The following is an 18,177-nucleotide window of genomic DNA, read 5'->3' as shown; positions in this document are numbered from 1 at the left end:
ACACTAATCCCATATTCCTACCACATCCCCACCAGTCCCTATATTCTCCTACCACCTACCTATACTAGGGGCAATTTATAATGGCCAATTTACCTATCAACCTGCAAGTCTTTTGGTGGTGGGAGGAAACCGGAGTACCCGGCGAAAACCCACGCATACACAGGGAGAACTTGCAAACTCCACACAGGCAGTACCCAGAATTGAACCCGGGTCGCTGGAGCTGTGAGGCTGCGGTGCTAACCACTGCGCCGCCCTATCTATGCCTCTCATAATTTTATATACCTCTATTATGTCCCCTCTCAGCCTCCTTTGCTCCAGGGAAAACAGACCCAGCCTATCCAATCTCTCTTTATAACTCAAGCCCTCCAAACCAGGCAACATCCTTATGAATTGTTTCTGCACCCTCTCTAGCTTAATCACATCTTTCCTGTCATACTGCACACAGTACTCCAAGTGCGGCCTAACCAAATTTATGTACAACTGTAACATGACGTCCCAACTCTTGTACTCAATGCCTTGGCCGATGAAGGCAAGCAAGCCTTCTTCACCACCTTGTCTACCTGTGTTGCCACTTTCAGGGAACTATGTACTTACATCCCAAGGTCTCTCTGCTCAACAACTGAGATGAGGAGAGATTTCTTCACCCAGAGAGTGGTGAACCTGTGGAATTCTCTACCACGGAAAGTAGTTGAGGCCAAATCATTAAATATATTCAAGAAAGAGTTAGATATAGTTCTTAGGGCTAAAGGGATCAAGGGATAAAGGGAGAAAGCAGGAACAGAGTACTGAGTTTGGATGATCAGCCATGATTGTATTGAATGGCAGAGAAGGCTCAAAGGGCCAAATGGCCTACTCCTGCTCCTATTTTACTATGAGACAAGAGAGAGACGGGGAAGGGGGAGAGGAGGGAGAGAGGGGGGAAAGAGAGGGGGAAGAAAAAGATAGAGAGGAGAGAGAGAAGGAAGAGAGAGAGGGAGGGGGAGGTAGAGAGGAGAAGGGAGGGGGGGAGGGAGAGAGAAGGGGGAGGGACAGAGGGGGGGAGGGAGAGAGGGAGGGGGAAAAGAGAGAGAGAGACGGGGAAGGGGAAAGGAGGGAGAGTGGGGGGAGAGAGAGAAAGGGAGAGAGAGAGAGAGGGTCAGAAAAAGAAGGAGAGTTGGAGGGAGAGAGAGAGGGGAGAAGGAGTAGAGGTGTGCAAAGGAAACCTGACGCGAGCCCGGATTCTGGACACGGAATTCCAACCCCACTCGACCCGAACCTGACAAATGTCGTCGGGAACCGTCGGGGTCGGGTTGGGTGGCAGGCCTTTACATCAGTACATGGGTAAAGGCCTGCTACCCGACCTGACCACGATGGGATCTGACGGCATGTGTCAGGTTGGGTCGGGCTTCCGGGTCCAGCATTCGGACTTGGGTCGGGTTTCCTTTGCACGCCTCTAAGAGGGAGGGGGAGGGAGAGAGAGAGGGAAGAGGAAGAGGGAGGGGGAGGGAAAGAGGAGGAGGGAGAAGTGGGGGAGGGAGAAAGAGAGGGGGAGGGAGAGAGAGAGGGGGAGGGAGAGAGAGAGGGGGAGGGAGAGAGAGAGGGGGAGGGAGAGAGAGCGGGGGAGGGTGAGAGAGCGGGGGAGGGAGAGAGAGCGGGGGAGGGAGAGAGAGCGGGGGAGGGAGAGAGAGCGGGGGAGGGAGAGAGAGCGGGGGAGGGAGAGAGAGCGGGGGAGGGAGAGAGAGCGGGGGAGGGAGAGAGAGCGGGGGAGGGAGGGAGTGGGTGAGACAGCGGGAGAAAGAGAGGGGGTAGAGAGGGACAGAGAGTTAGAGAGGGAGGGAGAGAGGGAAAGAGTGGCAGGAGAAAGGAGGAAAGGGAGAGAGAGAGGATGGGAGGGAAGGGCAGAGAGTGGAAAGTGCGAGGAGAGAGGTGTTGGGGGAGGGGGAGAGAGAGGAGAGGGAAGGGGGGAGAGAGGGGAAGGTAGGGGGAGAGAGGAAAGAGGAAGAGAGGGAGGGGGCAGAAGAGGGAGGAAGAGGAAGGGAGCAGGAGGTAGGAGGGACACAGAAGGGAGGGGGAGTGACACAGGGGAAGAGAGGGGGACACAGAGAGAGGAGGGAGTGACACAGGGGAGAGAGGGGGGAGACAAAGGGGGACACAGAGGGGAGGGAAGAGAGGGAGACAGACAGGAGAGAGAGGAGGTAGAGTGTGGAACATGGGGGAAGAGCGAGGGTAACACAGAGGGTGGATGGATGGCCAGAGATAGGGAGAGATGGACTCAGAAAGGAGAGAGGGAAAGGGGAGAGAGATGGACACAGAGAGGGAGATAGGAGACAGATGGACACAGAGAGGAGAGAGGGAGAGAGGAGAGGGAGAGTGGAGAGGGATGGAGACAGAGCGAGAAAAAGAGATAAAGATCACTCCTAAGAGATGTACATCTATCCGGATTCTCTGCATCGCTACATCAGGTATGTGGGCAGACAATAACTATTTGTGCAAGCAAATACAATGCCAGGTATTCACTAAATAGGGAGAAATGTGTTTTAAATCGGACTGTAATAAAAGCAAAATACTGCAGATGTTGGCAATCTGAAATAAAACCAAAAAGTGCTGGAAATATTCAGCAGGTCTGGCAGCATCTGTGGAGAGAGAAGCAGAGTTCATGTTTCAGGTCTGTGATCTTTCATCAGAACTGGCAAAGGTTAGAAAGGAATTAGGTTTTAAGCAAGTGAAGGGGAGGGGGTGGGGAAGGTGTTTGATAGAGCAGAGGGCAGGAGATATTATATAACAAAGCTGTTCTGGGACAAAGGCAAAGCGTGTGTTAATGCTGGTGGTGAAAGACAAAGCATTATTCCAGAGAGAGTGTTAATAGCAGAATAATGAGCAGCGTTGACTACATGAAAAACAGGTACATGGTTAAAAAAATAAAATATTTTTAAAAAGGCCAGTCATGCTCTGAAGTTATTGAACTCAATGTTCAGTCCACAAGCTCTTAATCGAAAGCTCCTCGAGCTTGAGTTGATGTTCACTGGAACACTGGAGCAGGCCAAAGGCAGAAATGTTGGCATGAGAGCAGGGGGGCGGTGTGTTGAAATGGCAAGCAACTGGAAGTTCGGGGTCATGCTTTCGGACTGAGCAGAGGTGTTCAGCAAAGTGGTCATCTAATCTGGTCTCCTCCATTCTGGGGTTAGGCTGTCTGTTAATATTCATTATAAGCCCACCGACTCCCACAGTTACCCCAACTACACTTCTTCGCGCCCTGTCTCCTGCAAGGACTCTATTCCATTCTCCCAGTTTTTCCGTCTCTGACGCATCTGCTCCGATGATGCAACCTTCCTTGACAGTGCTTCTGATATGTCTTCCTTTTTCTTCAGCCGAGGATTCCCCCCCCCACTGTAGTTGACAGGGCCCTCAACTGTGTCCGGCCCATTTCTCACACCTCTACCCTCACGCCTTCCCCTCCCTCCCAGAACCGCAACAGCGTTCTCCTTGTCCTCACTTTCCACACCACCAGCCTCCACATCCAAAGGATCATCCTCCACCATTTCCCCCACCTCCAGGGTGATGCTACTACCAAACACATCTTCCCCTCCCCTCCCCTGTCAGCATTCCTAAGGGATTGTTCCCTCTGCCACATCCTGGTCCACTCCTCCATTACCCCCACCACTTCATCCCCTTCCCAGGGCACTTTCCCCTGCAATCGCAGGAGGTGTAATACCTGTTCATTTACCTCCTCTCTCCTCCCAATCCCAGGCCCCAAACACTCCTTTCAGGTGAAGCAGCGATTTACTTGTACTTCTTTCAATGTAGTATACTGCATTCGCTGCTCACAGTGTGGCCTCCTCTACACTGGGGAGACCAAACGCAGACTGTGTGGCCGCTTTGTGGAACGCTTCCGCTCAGTCCGAAAGCATGACCCTGAGCTTTCGGTTGCTGGCATTTCAACATTCCCCCCTGCTCTCATGCCCATATCTCTGTCCTGGGATTGCTGCAGTGTTCCAGTGAACATTAACGCAAGTTCGAGGAACAGCACCTCATTTACCGATTCAGCACTCGACAGCCTGCTGGACTGAACATTGAATTCAATCATTTCAGAGCATGACTGGCCCCCCTTTTCATTTTTAGTTTCTTTTTATTTTTTATGTGTTTATTTTATTTTAGTTTGTTTAGTTTGTTTCTACTGCGCCTACCTCCTGTTTTTTTCATGTTTGTGCTTGGGGCCATAGCTCTCCAGCTTTCTGTCAAGTTAACATCTTCTCTGTACTAACACTTTGTCTTTCACCACACCATTAACATACCATTTGCCTTTGCACCATGATTTTCTGGTCAGTTATTCTATGTGACCTTGTCCTATCAACACCTTCTCTTTTGTTATCTCTTGCCCCTGCTTTACTTGCTTAAAACCTATTACATTTCTAGCCTCTGCCAGTTCTGATGAAAGGCCACTGACCTGAAACGTTAACTCTGCTTCTCTCTCCACAGATGCTGCCAGACCTGCTGAGTATTTCCAGCATTTCTTGTTTTTATTTCTGGTCTCCTCTACATTGGGGAGACTAAATGCAGATTGGGTGACCGCTTTGCTGAACACCTTCGCTCAATCCAAAAGCATGACCCCGAGCTCCGGCTGCTTGCCATTTCAACACACCCCACTGCTCACATGTCACCATTTCTGTCTTTGGCCTGCTCCAGTGTTCCAGTGAGCAACAACGCAAGTTCGAGGAGCAACACCTGATCTTTCGATTAGGCACTCTACAGCCTTGCAGACTCAACATTGAGTTCAATAACTTGATGAGCATGACTGGCCTTTTTTTCATATTTTATTTTTTAACCATGTGCCTGTTTTTCATGTAGTCAGAGTTGCTTATTATTCTGCTATTAACACTCTCTCTGGACGAATGCTTTGTCTTTCACCACAAGCATTAACACACGCTTTGCCATTGTCCCAGGACAGCTTTGTTATTTCATCTCTCCTGCCCTCTGCCCTATCAAACACCTTCCCCTTTGTTCTCCCCCCCACCCCCTCCCCTTCACTTGCTTCAAACCTAATACTTTTCTAACCTTTGCCAAATTCTGATGAAAGTTCACAGATCTGAAACATTAACTCTGCTTCTCTCTCCACAGATGCTGCCAGACTTGCTCAGTATTTCCAGCACTTTTTGTTTTTATTTTAAATCAGACTGTGTTTTGATGGCATTAGGTTAGCTATACACTTTAGATACAAATTAATTGGCTCCATGTCTGTGGCTGAGTCAATAATTTTGTCAAATGTCCATGGTGCAACATGTTGGTGCCTCTCCCTGTTCTCAGCCTTGAGTGTCAACTGACCCAAAATTTAGGGAAGAGAGTTCCAAATTTCTACTAGCCATTGTGTGAAAAAGTGTTTCCTGATTTCAGTCCTGATCAGCCCGGCCTTACTTTAAGATTACGTCTCCTTGTTCGTGATCACCACATGAGAGCAAATCGTTTTCTGTATCAATCCTATCAAACCCTTCTAACTTTTGAAACACCTCAATCAGATAAACCTCTCAACTTTCAAGGGAATACAAGCCAAGTTTCTGTAAACTGTCCTCATCTGTATGTTCTCAGCCCATGCACTGTGAATTCAAAATAATCCAATATTACAGCAATAACACTACTCCAATGGTAGGATTAGCTTCATTATTGAAATATTAACCATAAAGTGTTGAACTGGCAGCTAACGTATGGTGCCATCATGCAGTAAATATGATAATAAATTATATAGAAAAGATCAATCTAGATTACTGCTTCAAATTGACCTGTAACAGTTAACAAGAAATTGCTGGTTCAAACTGACAAAATAAGTTCTTCTTCACGAAATGAGTGATCAAGACATGGAATGAATTTCAGGGTTGGGCAGCGAAGGCAAAAACTCCAAAACTGCTTAAGAAACAGCTGGGTGATATAGATTCCTTTCTGAATGGATGTGCTAAAGTGAGTCAAATGGCATTCCTCATTTCTACCTGCTTTGTGCTATGTACTTTAGGGATAAAAGAATAGGACATGTTGATGGGGTGAGATGAAGTAAATCATATGAGGAGGCTTATATGGTGCTTATACACCTGCACAGACTTGCTGGGCTGAATGTCCTGTTTCTGTAAATTCTATGTAGTTCTATGCAATGTAATATGGTTGAAATATTGAATTAGTTGAAATTTGTTCATTTTGTTGTCCTTTTTCCACTGCTAGCCTCTCTTTTTCTCTTTCTGCTCTCTTAGCTGTTAAGTTCACTCTGGTCCTAAGTAATAGAGCAGCAACTTTAATTTCTATAGCACTCCTCAAGTACAGAAGATCATGTCAAATTGCTCTGCAATGACAATCAGAAACCTGGATGCCAAGCAGGAGGGGAAAATGGGTAGACAAGGTGAGAGGAAAGTCAAAGGCTAGTTAAAGAGAAGGGTGGTGGGGAGGATTTTGAAAGCACGGTGGCATGGTGAAGGGATTTTGGAGAACAGGAGCATAGCTGTTGAATGAACATGCCACCAAGGAATGGAGGAGAGTGCGTGGGGGAGCATACAGTGTGTGCAAAAGGCTGGAGGAGCCATTAACTTAAGGGGAGCTAGTAGATTGTGTAGAGGACAGAAGTGGGAGCCTGAATCTTTGCGTGGCTGGGTGCATGGGTTCTGGTGCCTTTAATGAGTTGCCATATTTGAAGAGCAGATACTCAGAGAAATATTCAGTCAAGCATCGAAGTGATAAAAGCATGGACTACACTTCTGATGGCAGTGGGTTGCAGGGGGAAGAGATAGCGAGACGGTGGAAACAGAAAAATTAATGGAGTAGATGTGGACAGGAAGCTCAACTCAGGGTCAAACAGTACGCAGAGGTTCCTCATTTAGCCTGAGACGGCAGGGAGAGTGATGAAATCATGGCCTGAGGCATACAGTTACTGGCAGCAGCTGAAAAGGATGACTCTATTCTATTTTGAACTTTATTTTCTATTTTAAGTCTTTCACTTACCTTTATTTTCTCTGTCTCCCTGTCACTAGTCTGCATTTAAAGGCGGAAGCTACTTTGGAAATAGATTGCCAGTTGACTGGCTAAGAGCTAGCACCAATGTTGAGCTTTCAGCCATCAAATGTCAAAGAACCAAAGACTGGCAGGGACACACCTGCCAATCTTTTATACACTTTTCTGAAGTGTAAGAGGGAGGGGCTACTGATAGAGGATGAAGCTAGTTAATGTTGCACTAAGGGTTAAGGCAACGCAGTTACTCAGTTAAGGAATTATTTAGCTCTCAGTTCCAGAAACTAATTCGGACCTGATTTTAATCCATACAAGACCCATCCACTTACACACAGTTAAAATCAGATCCCAAGAATTCATCTCGTCGCAATGTGTAGCAACATTGTGCAAATGTTTGTGAAGAATTCCCCTGTTCGTTATTTCTAATAAAACCACAAACACAACGGGGTCACTCTGACTTTGGCTGATAGTATGAAATGGGTGAAATTGATTCAAATACCCATTATACATTTCTCTTGATCTCCACTTCTGTTGGCTTCAATCAGGACAGGTTTATAACCAAAGTCTGAATTGATATCACAAACATTACACTATTGCCCAAAGTCAAAATGACCCCCATTATTTTAGAATTTACAATGTCACTACACAGATCAACTCGAGCAATTATGTGGGTGTTGCCATAAGAACTGATAAAATACACCTGACCAAATAAGGGAATTTAAGTAAGAGGTTGGTGCAAGGTGTGAAATTTCCAACTCAGTTGGCTATCGAACACTTCAGGACATCTCTGCCCAGAATAAAGTTTTATTTTTGTTCTTCCACACTAATCTATTTCTTCCTATGATATTGCTCTCTGACCTTTGAACCAGGACGTCTCACCTGTTGGACGGCTGCTAGGCTTTGGAGCTGTGTGCTGCTCAGGTGCTGCTGCTGGAGAGCTGCAGTCTGCAGCATCAAGTGCTGCTGCTGTGCTGCGTACATCTGCTGCAGATACTGGGCTGCAGTACTGGGCTGTCGGTGCAAAGCTTGCTGGATCACCTGCAGTAGACAAGATACAGCAAAACTTCATCAGACTTTAAAAAGACACATTCTTTCCAATGTTACAGAATGTGACCCATCAACCCCTTTCTCATCATCCCCCACCCCAATATGGATCTTGTATGTCAGCCTTGGTTCAGTTGGCAGCCTCTGAGTCAGAAGGGCTTGGGTTCAAGTTCCAGAGACTTAAAGCATAAAATCCAGGCTGACGCTCTGAGGGAATGCTCCAATGTCAGAGGTGGCATTCTTCATGTGAGATGTTAAACTGAGGCCCTGTCCGCCCTGTCAGGTGAATGTAAAAGATCCCAGGGCTCTATGCGAGAAACAGTAGGGACCGTTCTCCCCAGTGCCCTGGTCGATATTTATCCCTCAACCATCACCAGCAAAAGCCGCGAAGATGTCTGGCAGAAATTCAATTTTCTATTGTTAAAGGGCTGCAAGGTTGCAATGCTGTCTTTAATTCTTTTTGCTGTAAGAATGTTGAAGTTTTGATGTAACTGTAAAAACTAACTTTTTCTTTAGTTTTTTTTCAGTTTTATTACAGTGATTTGAAAAGGCACTTGAAGAACAAAAAAGGGAAGATTTTGCTTTTCTTTAAAAAAAATGTTACTCTGCTCTGTGTGTAGTTAATAAGTATTGGTCTGAATTAAGTTTAAATTATTAAGATTAACTAACCTGTTAAGTTGGGAAAACATTTGTGGCCACAATGAAATTTCAAGTTATCAAGGTATCAGGAAGTCTTTCATTCCAGATATAAAGCTCGCTCATACAACATATAACAGTTTTGAATTTTAAATGTTTATTGCTGTGAATTGGAATTTGCAATCATCCTGGTTGTAGCAAAAAAAAAATAACCTTGGGTTAGAAACTTCTAACAGAAAGATGTCAAAAAGTTTGGAAACAAGTGGAGTAATCTAAAATGTTGTCTCCCCTGATGGAAATGTTTTCCTTTGAAGTTGACAATGTTACTAATGATTTTTGTTGTTTTCAATCCCTAAGGATAAATTGGGGCAAAGTTGAAGGTAAAAACAATACCAAAAGGAATTGGGAAAAAGTTTAAAATGCAGTTTGATTCTTTTACAATTGGGAATTTTTTTTTTTTTAAAAAGCTACGTAAAGTGACGCGTCTGAGAATATTTTGCCCCGCCCCCTTGAAACCAAGCAGAGAAATTAACCCTTTCTGCTGACAGGGTTTTGTTCATTTAATATTGCTGAGTGTAAATTTATATATTGGGCATCATTAAATTTTACGTTTGTAAATTGGCAGATATGTTTGGACAAATTAACCCATTGGGCTCTTGGGCAGGACCAAATGGATTCTTTGATTTTTTTTTTAAACAGGTGACGATAGTATATAAGCAAGAACAGCAAGACATCCCACAGCTTTAAGAATTTAAGAACTTATCTGCAGACATCAAATGTCCACGATTTGGACCAAAAGGCTTTGACTTTTCAAAGACTTTTGTTATTTGTTCTCTTCCAAAAGTGCATGAGAACAGGAGATATGGAAGTTACCTCTAGACTGATTATGAGCATTTCTGTCTCTGTTATCAAAGTACCATATTGAAAAACAGTATGGGTAGTTTCTAGAAATATCGAGAAATAAGGTTCTTTTGGGGAGAAATGAATTGAACATTAACAAAACTGTCACCCCAGCAACACTTTTATTCGCATTTGGGATAATTTTGAGATGCAAAAGTCCAGCATAATTTAGCAAGCTACTTTTGAGAAAGTAAGATGTCATCTAAGATAAAGAACAAACAAACAAAATCTGGTAATGCCTGGAATCAAATGGAATTTCTGTTCTAAAGATATTATGAGTATTGGGCAGTAAAGTATCGCCAGGGCTCAAAAATGAAATAGAATTGTACTTAATGGGAATTGGAAATTACCTCTGGCTAATGTGAGAATTAATGAAGGAATCAATATCGGACAATTAGAATTCAAACCATTAAATTACTGTAGCGCAGAATTCCAAAGAGAAGTCCAGAACCTTACAGCACAAGTCAGGAAAATATAGCTAAGAAATGTAATTGATAGCTTTCTCTTGGAGATATTTGTATTCTTGCCTACAAACTTTTTTAAAAAAGAAAACCACATTTGATAGTCTGGCCACTACTCAAGACACTGGGATCATGCAGGGGGAAGATAAGCAAAGCTTTCAGACAGACACCCGTACCACCCTCCCCCTTTGATCTTTTGATAAGATCACCTGAAAGTCAAAGAATGGCTTGTATTGAATAGCACATGTGTGGCATCATACAGGATACCGGTGTAAGTGTGCAGATGTAATTTGTTACATGTGAAATAACTAACATGCAGGAATGCATGGTGAACTTGCACTGAAGAATGGGTCTCAGACATGCTCAGTTATATGACAACAGGACAACATAAAATGGTTAATGTGGCCAATAGAGTGAGACTACATTTTAAATCATCAAGGCATTGACACATTCTCCACAGAGAAACTGACTTTAAAATAATCAAGGTCTGATGAAAGGTCACTGACCTGAAACCTGAACTCTACTTCTCTCTCCACAGATGCTGCCAGACCTGCTGAGTATTTCCAGCATTTCTTGTTTTTATTTCAGATTTCCAGCATCTACAGTATTTTGCTTTTATCACATCAGAACTATTTCTACTCTATTCGCATTCGTACAAGCAATGACAACAATTGTAATAATATTCTTCCTCAGCTATTTGAGGAATCTCACCTCAAGACTTTGGGGGTGCACTACTGAGAGCTGGACTACAGCTCTCATGCCTAAGAGAATAATGGCCAAAGAAAATAGTGAGGGATTAATATATTGCCATATATTTCACCCTCAAACTGGGGAATTGTAGTTAGTTTTGGAGTGGTTAGAATTAGCATTACTTTATTCTTTAATATGATATTAACACATAAGATAAAGGAGTCAGTTATATTTTACGCTAATGTATTAAAACAAATCAGTCAGTCACAATTAATCCTAAGATCTTGGTGAGTTTTATACTTATTAAAGTGTTATGCCTTGATAATGTAGCTTTACTAATGTAGATGTATAATGTATAATGATAAAGTATTGATTAAGTTACAGTGTTGTTTAATCAGCTAAAGTATGAGTTTAAATGTTTAGTTCTTTTGTTATCTGCTGTGGTCAGAAGAGCTGGGAAGAGGAACTGAAATGAAGTTATCTCTTTGAATTGAGAGCCTCAGTAATCTATGCAACAGTGCACTAAAAACTGAGAGATGTCCTAATATCTCCAGCAGCAGCCTCCAAACAGCCAGACGTGTAGAATTCTTAGCCAAGAACACCTGTACAGATACTTGCAATGCGGTTCTTTCCCTTTTGAGATTGGAGATGTGCCTCAGCAATGGGCAGATTTCAGTGACGCCCTCTTCAATGAATCAAAGATTGGTCATCGGTGAAGATCAGGTAGAAGTACTACCGAAAGACCCTCAGTGAATATGGTATCCTGTTGAGACCCCTCCTCCTCCTCCTCCCTCTTCCAGCAACTTGACCTGCTCTGTTTGCCCACTATTCATTCTTTCAGTCATGCTCACTTCCAAGAGGAAGAGCTACTAATGCACCCCTATCTGGGAACAACTGGTTTGCAGAGAAGCCTTGAAGTCAGCTAAAAGTCCTTGAGCACCTGCCACACTAGTCACTGTATATTTTTATGACTTGAAACAGCTACGGAAATAACCAAAAATGTGTTGAATTGTACACGAAATAAACCAGCAACTAAACTGTAAGTATTTAATCATCCCTTTAAATTGCACTGTGGGTGGGGGGGGGGGGGGGGGGGGGGGGGAAGGGGAGGGGAGGGACAGTGGGGGGGGGTTACTTCCTTCTGCTTAATGCATTTTCAGCTGAGTGAGGTGGAGAGGGTGTCGACTAAAGCACAGAGCTCCAAAATGGTAGCGATGGCCGCAAATCAGCTAATGACATCATAATCTGCCTGCTCTGCATACTTCCAATTCATCAACCACCAATCCTACGTGAGGTCCAAGGGATGAAAGACACCAGTTATGTGGAGAGACTGGAGAAGCTGGGCTTGATTCCCTTGGAACAGAGAAGATTCAAGGAAGATTTAATAGAGGTGTTCAAAATCATGAAAGGTTTTGATAGAGTAAATATGGAGAAACTGTTTCCAGTGACAGAAGGGTTTGTAGCCAAAGGACACAGATTTAAGTAATTGGCAAAAGAACCAGTGGAAAAATGAGAAAAAAAATCATGCAGTAAATTGTTGTGATCCGGAATGCCGTGCCTGAAAGGGTGGTGATAGGGGTTTAATAATTTTCAAAAGGCAACTGGATAAATACTTGAAGGGGTAAAATTTGCAAGTGTATGGGGAAAGAGTAGTAGAGTGGAACTAATTGGGCAGTGCTACCAAAGAGCTGGCACAGACACGATGGGCTGAATGGCCTCCATTTTTGATTATGATTCTACGAATGCAGTGGGTGATAAGTATGTGCACATTATACCCTTTAACAATGTGGCATTCAGTGTGCTTCACGTCAGAAGTGAGTGCTTACACTGCAGACACAATTTTGGAACCCTAAACGACCTCATGGTACCCAAAAAACAGGTGCTACAGAGCTCAATTTTGCCCCAGGATCTTTCTCCAGGCAACTCTGCAGCCCTCTGGTCCAAACATTTACTTTAGTTACTTCAAGAAACTAATTACATTAGAAGAACAAGTGAATGCCTAAAAAACAAAGATGGTGAAAATTGCCACCAGACTGGGTCCAATACTGTTTTTCAGAAATAAAAACAAGAACAGCATCCGCAGTATTTTGCTTTTATTTTACTGTTTTTCAGACATTCGTTTATTCAACAACAGCAATTTGCACTTATATATTGCCTTCAAACACCCCAAGGTGCTTCACAGGAGTGTTATTAGATAAAGAAATTGATACTATGCCAAAGAAACAACATTAGGACAAACGCTCGGGGAAAGAGCTTAAGTTTCAGGCAGCGTCCTAAATGAGGAGAGAGATGTGCAGAGGCGAAGAGGCTTTTGGAGGGAATTCCAGAGCTTTGGAGCTCGAGAGCTGATGCTCACCAATGAGCGGGGGACGCAAAAGAGGTCAGAGTTGGTGGAGCACAGAGATCTCGGAGGGTTGTAGGGCTGGAGGAGGTTCCAGAGATAGGGAGATGTGAGGCCACGAAAGGATCTGAAGACAAAGATGAGCATTTTAAAATAGAACTGTGGTTGGAGCCAATGTAGATCAGCGAGCACAGGGATGATGGGTGTACAAGATTTGGTGTTAATTAAGATACAGGCAGGTAGAGCTTTAAATGAGCTCAAGTTCATGGCAGGTGGAAGAGCACTGAAACAATTGAATCTAGAAGTAACAAACAAATGATTGAGTATTTCAGCAGTAGATGGGCTGAGGAAGCATCATGTGCTTCCGATGTTCTTTCACTGTTTCACTGAGATGATCATTTAATAGACTCCTCCTTCTCTGACATGCAGTTTTCAGCTCATTCAATGACTACAGTATCTGTAATCTCTTTTCCTTCCTCCTCTTTTTCCTTATATTTCTTACAAAGGAACATGCTCATCTATCAGTTTCCAGCTCTCAAATGGGAGTACATGCCTGAAACATTAACCTGTGACTTTTATCTTTACAGATCTTCAGTGTATTTTCTGCAGTTACTGTTTCACTTTGGATTTCCAACATTTGCAGTTTTCCTTTGTTTTTATTTGCTCTCTCATACTTTGGTGTTTCTCCACCATTCTGTCTGAGTTAAATAACTGGGGTCTGCAATTTACAGAAGTTTACAGAAGCAAACGGGATTTTCCCCACACTTCCTGCAGAATCATGGTGGTGGTGTTGGAGCAGTTCCATGGAAATTCTGTAGTTAAAAACAAAAATCTTGAATCATGCTCCTTTCCAATGGGTATTCTGAGTCTCGATTCACAACTTGGAGACCTAATTCCCAAAATCATCCTCACTGCTCTCCCCAACAGGAAGATATAAAATATCTTAATTATTATATTAATTATAATTAATTAATTATACAAGATATTATATTCTAGATATAAAAACACCAAAGGTCCATTTCATCTGTCTTCTATCACTCTGGTAGTTGCCTGATACAATAATAATGGAGTTGTTGACTTAGCATAGCAATCAATTTCTATCAATTAGTCTACAACAGACCCAGAAATGGCACAAGGAGAACCGCCAATGGTGGAGTGCTTTGGGAACCACAGGTCCAAAGTCACCTGTTCCTCCTGTTACGACCAAAGCTGGAGCAAAGCACTGTTAATTCAGTCCCACTACTCCACAGGTCACAGCATATCAAGAAAGTTTTCTCACCGACCAAAGAATATCCAAATTGGAAACTCTATTTGTCCCCCAGAATAAAGCACACCAAACCAGGTTTCTTTAAACAACATTAACTATTTATTAGAAAAGAAATAATAGGTCTTAACTACTAACGAGATAAATGTATGTATATGAAATACTTCTTAATTCTTTCACACACACACACACAAACTGGTTAACAACTATTTCTTAGGAATAGAAGGAATAATAAAAATTATTGAGTTTATCATCTTCTGGTAGGATGGTTTTGGTATGGTGAGGTATCCTAGAGTCGAATAGTCAGATGCCACCTCAAAGTCTCCAGGCGAGGTTGATGAACAATCTGTGATGGATAGGCGTTCATGGCAATTTAACTGCAACAGGCGTCACATAGCTCTTCCATCAGGGGTGTAACAACAGGTCTGCTTAAGTCAGCAGCAGTCCAAAGGCAGAATAATTCTTCAGATTTCAGGATTTCTTAGCACACAGGAGGCAACAGGAATCTCATGGGATGCAGGAATTCTTCAGCGACTGGAGGCAACAGGAATCTGCCACCTTTCAAATGCAGGATTTCTTTTCAAGAGACGCAAGTCTCCTTTACAAAGAGAGATAAGAGTTTTCTGGGTCTTCCTCTCTTGCTCCAGGCAGGTCAAAGCAAAGACTTCAAACACTTCCTCTTTGTCCATCTCACTGGCTCTTAAAAGGGTCCAAAGTGAAAAAAACCTTCCTGAACATGGTCATATGTCCAGACACAGTGGGCTGAAATTTATGAGTGCACCTAAAATCACGGCTGTGTACTCTGCTGTTGGCAGACTTCAGGCACGGATGCGCGGTTGCTGAGCCCCCATGTGATATTTCGTGCTGAGGCTCATTTAAGTGGAGGGGGCAGAGTAGCCACCCCTGATGACGCAGAGGGAGCGACCGCACCGTCCCCAGCAATGGTGTCTGGCGCTCCTTTAAAAGGGCTTCTAGCCCTTAGGAGAAATTTCAAATTTTAAAGTAACATGATAGTTAATTGTGTCAAAAACATTAAATGAAAGTTGGAGGCCCTTTTCCCACTGCCTGCGACCCCCGCCCCCTCCAATGGTTGCTTTTGGGCCTACATCACCAGAAATAACTTGATTCCCAACCCGAATTTACTCGCCCAACCTCGTACCCTTTGCCCTTCAACCCCTTCCCACCATCGTCACAGCCAATAAAAACTGTTTTCCCTGCGACCACCACCCCCCGCCGCCCTGATAATTTTACTCCTCCCCCTCCCCACCAATGCCACACCGTGGAACTCCTAATGGAGTTCCGACGGCGCGGGAGTTGCGGCTGACAGCCGTAATATCGGCATGGGACAGCTGCCGGAACAAGGTAGGTTAATTTGAATGATTTTACCTTAATTATATTAAAATGAAGGCTCTACCGCCAAGTGGCGGGGGGGCCGCACCGAGGCCTCGCCGCCGCCAGTAAAATGCAGTGGGGCCTTATTGGCGTCATGGGTCGTGGTGGGCCTCTCCCGGAAGAATGTTCTGGGCTCCCCCGACTACGACCCCCAATGCCTCATAAAATTCAGCCCAGTCTCTCTGGTCATTCAAAATAAACTGCTCTGAGGAAAGCCAAATCCCTGTGGTTTGCTTGCAATTGCCTGCTTTCCTGTCCTTCTACAAGTTCAACTTCCTTTCAAAGTACCCATAAAGTTCAGCTTTTGTTATGATCTTCCTTTCAAAATATTGCAGAAATTCCAACTATTTGCAGGTGCCCAAGTTACTGAAAATCCTTTTTTCAGTTTTTTAAAACACACAGACGTCTAAGATTTCAGTACAAAAATAAAACCTTTTGTAACACTCCCAAGCATGGTGCACTCACCTCATGTTATTTCTTAGATTATTTAAATATTGGATCCCAAAATATTATTTTATGATTCACAATATACTTTATGAATGCAGGTCCTAAGAAAATTTGTCGTTGCCTCTTTGGTCCAATAAGGGTCTTGTGCTCCCCTCATCAGGGAGGCCGGATGCTGCTCTGATATTGCACTTGCAGAGCAGACATGTGCCTCTTTGCTCCTGTAAAGGTGCATGCCGAATATTACAACAACTTCACCTCCAGGATTTGACATAGAGTCAACATCTGGTCAAAGTAGCAGGCCCTACCACACATCTTTGTTTTTTTCAGGTTTGTCTTGGTTTATTTTACCACACAAGCCTTCCCTTGTCCCCGGTGATTATCTGAATGGTGTTGCCAAGTAGATAGGTGGGGTGCAAGTCTTCATACGTGGAACATCAGTTGATAAATCAGTTCTTCACAGCCTATTTTACCAACAGATTGGATGGCATATTAATCGGAAGGTTATAGTGTTCAAATTGGACTTGTCCAAATCAGTTACTGTAAGTGGATTCCTCTATGTTCATTATCAATGCCTAAAAAAATATAAATGATGTTGCTTCATCAATGAGAACTGAGAGGTTGCTACGTGTCTATTCTCCCCACCGTTTCAGCAGCATCATTCGGCAAAGCACATCCTCATAGAGCAGAACAGCAAACTAGATGTGACAGAGTGATACTGGACGAGCTTGGAGAACTGACGTCAGCCAGTCCTCTCACTGAGGGCATAAGGGAGGGATCTTGTTAGGGAGGAATGTTGCAAATGTTTGAAAAATGAAGACGACAATCCCTGATACTGATAATTATGTGATTGATTCCTGTTTGATATCTCTCATTCAAGTTTCAACTTTGGAAGTGGAGTACAGATTCCACTGCAGGGCAGAATGCATGCTGTCAATATAAAGTCAACTGCCAGAGTGCATCATTTACACTAAAGTCCCAGTGGGAGAGTTTATTTTCACAACTACAAGCATGGAAAAGGGAAAATTAGCTGAAAACAAGCATGAAACCTATCTTGAGATGTGTGGCTCATTAAAACAACATTAAATCCTCGGCAAACATATAAAGAAAAGGGCACGAAAAGACCAGCTAGTCCATCAAATCTGTCTGGTACCGCATGGGACAACCTGTTCACACTATAAACTTCCCCACCAATCCCCCGGGAGAGGCAAATGAAGAACAAAATCTTTGGCCAATTTATGAAATAAAATCTCAGGGCAATTCCTTTCCAACACTCACTGGCAATCAAGCAAATGCTAAGAGACTACAGCGTCTGCTATCACTATTCCACCAACTCACCCATAAATCCAGATGTCTTACATTTGCAAGAACCTGTCCAGCTCCCTTTGAATACTTACAGAGAATCAAAATTACCATACATACTGGCAACATATTCCAAAGGTGGGGGGGGGGGAGAGAGGGGGGAATTACTGCATGCACTCTTTCAAGGAGAGTGGGGAGCTGATGGCGCAATATTCATTGGGGTGGGGGTGGGGGGTGGGGGAGGGGGAGGTGTCAGCTAATTAAAATCATGATGTGTTCCTTGTGTTGTTTCCACTACTGCAGGGGCCATGTGGCCAGGGGCTGCTGCTTTCCAAGTAGGCTGCTTGTCTGCCTGACTGTTGCTGCTGGGACCATGGAACAAGAGACATTGGATCTTTTGATAAAGAGGAGGGTATCCATAGTAGGGGTACAGGGAATCGCAGAAACTGAACGCTATCATGCATGGCAGGAATTAGCAGACTGGGTGAATGCTGGCTCCCTTGTCCATTCATCACAGCAGCAGAAATTCTCTGGAGTGAGGAAAGGTGCCAAGGTAAGGTTGCTTACAGTTCACCAAATCACATTAAATCGCATGACACAAACACACTGCCTCCAATCTACTGCAGCATTGGCAAAAGATCATATTAGCCATGGTTCAATTGATTACATTCTCGCCTCTAAATCAAAGTGGTGAGTTCGAGTCCCAACCCAGTGACTTAAGCACATAACCGAGCTGATGCTCCAGT

The 18,177-nt window shown here is 43.8% G+C and overlaps 1 protein-coding gene across 3 annotated transcripts in view; it reads right to left on the bottom strand.

Annotated features, from left to right (window-relative positions):
* The window catches only part of LOC137375459 (polyhomeotic-like protein 3), a 102,994-nt gene that overhangs the window by 57,984 nt on the left and 26,833 nt on the right, over window positions 1-18,177 (bottom strand). For all 3 annotated transcript variants that reach the window (XM_068042741.1, XM_068042743.1, XM_068042742.1), the window contains exon 4: window positions 7,837-7,995. In XM_068042741.1, coding sequence (XP_067898842.1) covers window positions 7,837-7,995 — 159 coding nt within the window. The remainder of the gene's footprint in view (window positions 1-7,836; window positions 7,996-18,177) is intronic.

The sequence above is a fragment of the Heterodontus francisci genome, chromosome 11, assembly GCF_036365525.1.
Source record: "Heterodontus francisci isolate sHetFra1 chromosome 11, sHetFra1.hap1, whole genome shotgun sequence".
In the NCBI taxonomy this organism is placed as follows: Eukaryota; Metazoa; Chordata; class Chondrichthyes; order Heterodontiformes; family Heterodontidae; genus Heterodontus; species Heterodontus francisci.
The sequence above is the reverse complement of the archived record's forward strand: the minus strand, read 5'-3'. Positions and strand labels throughout refer to the sequence as shown.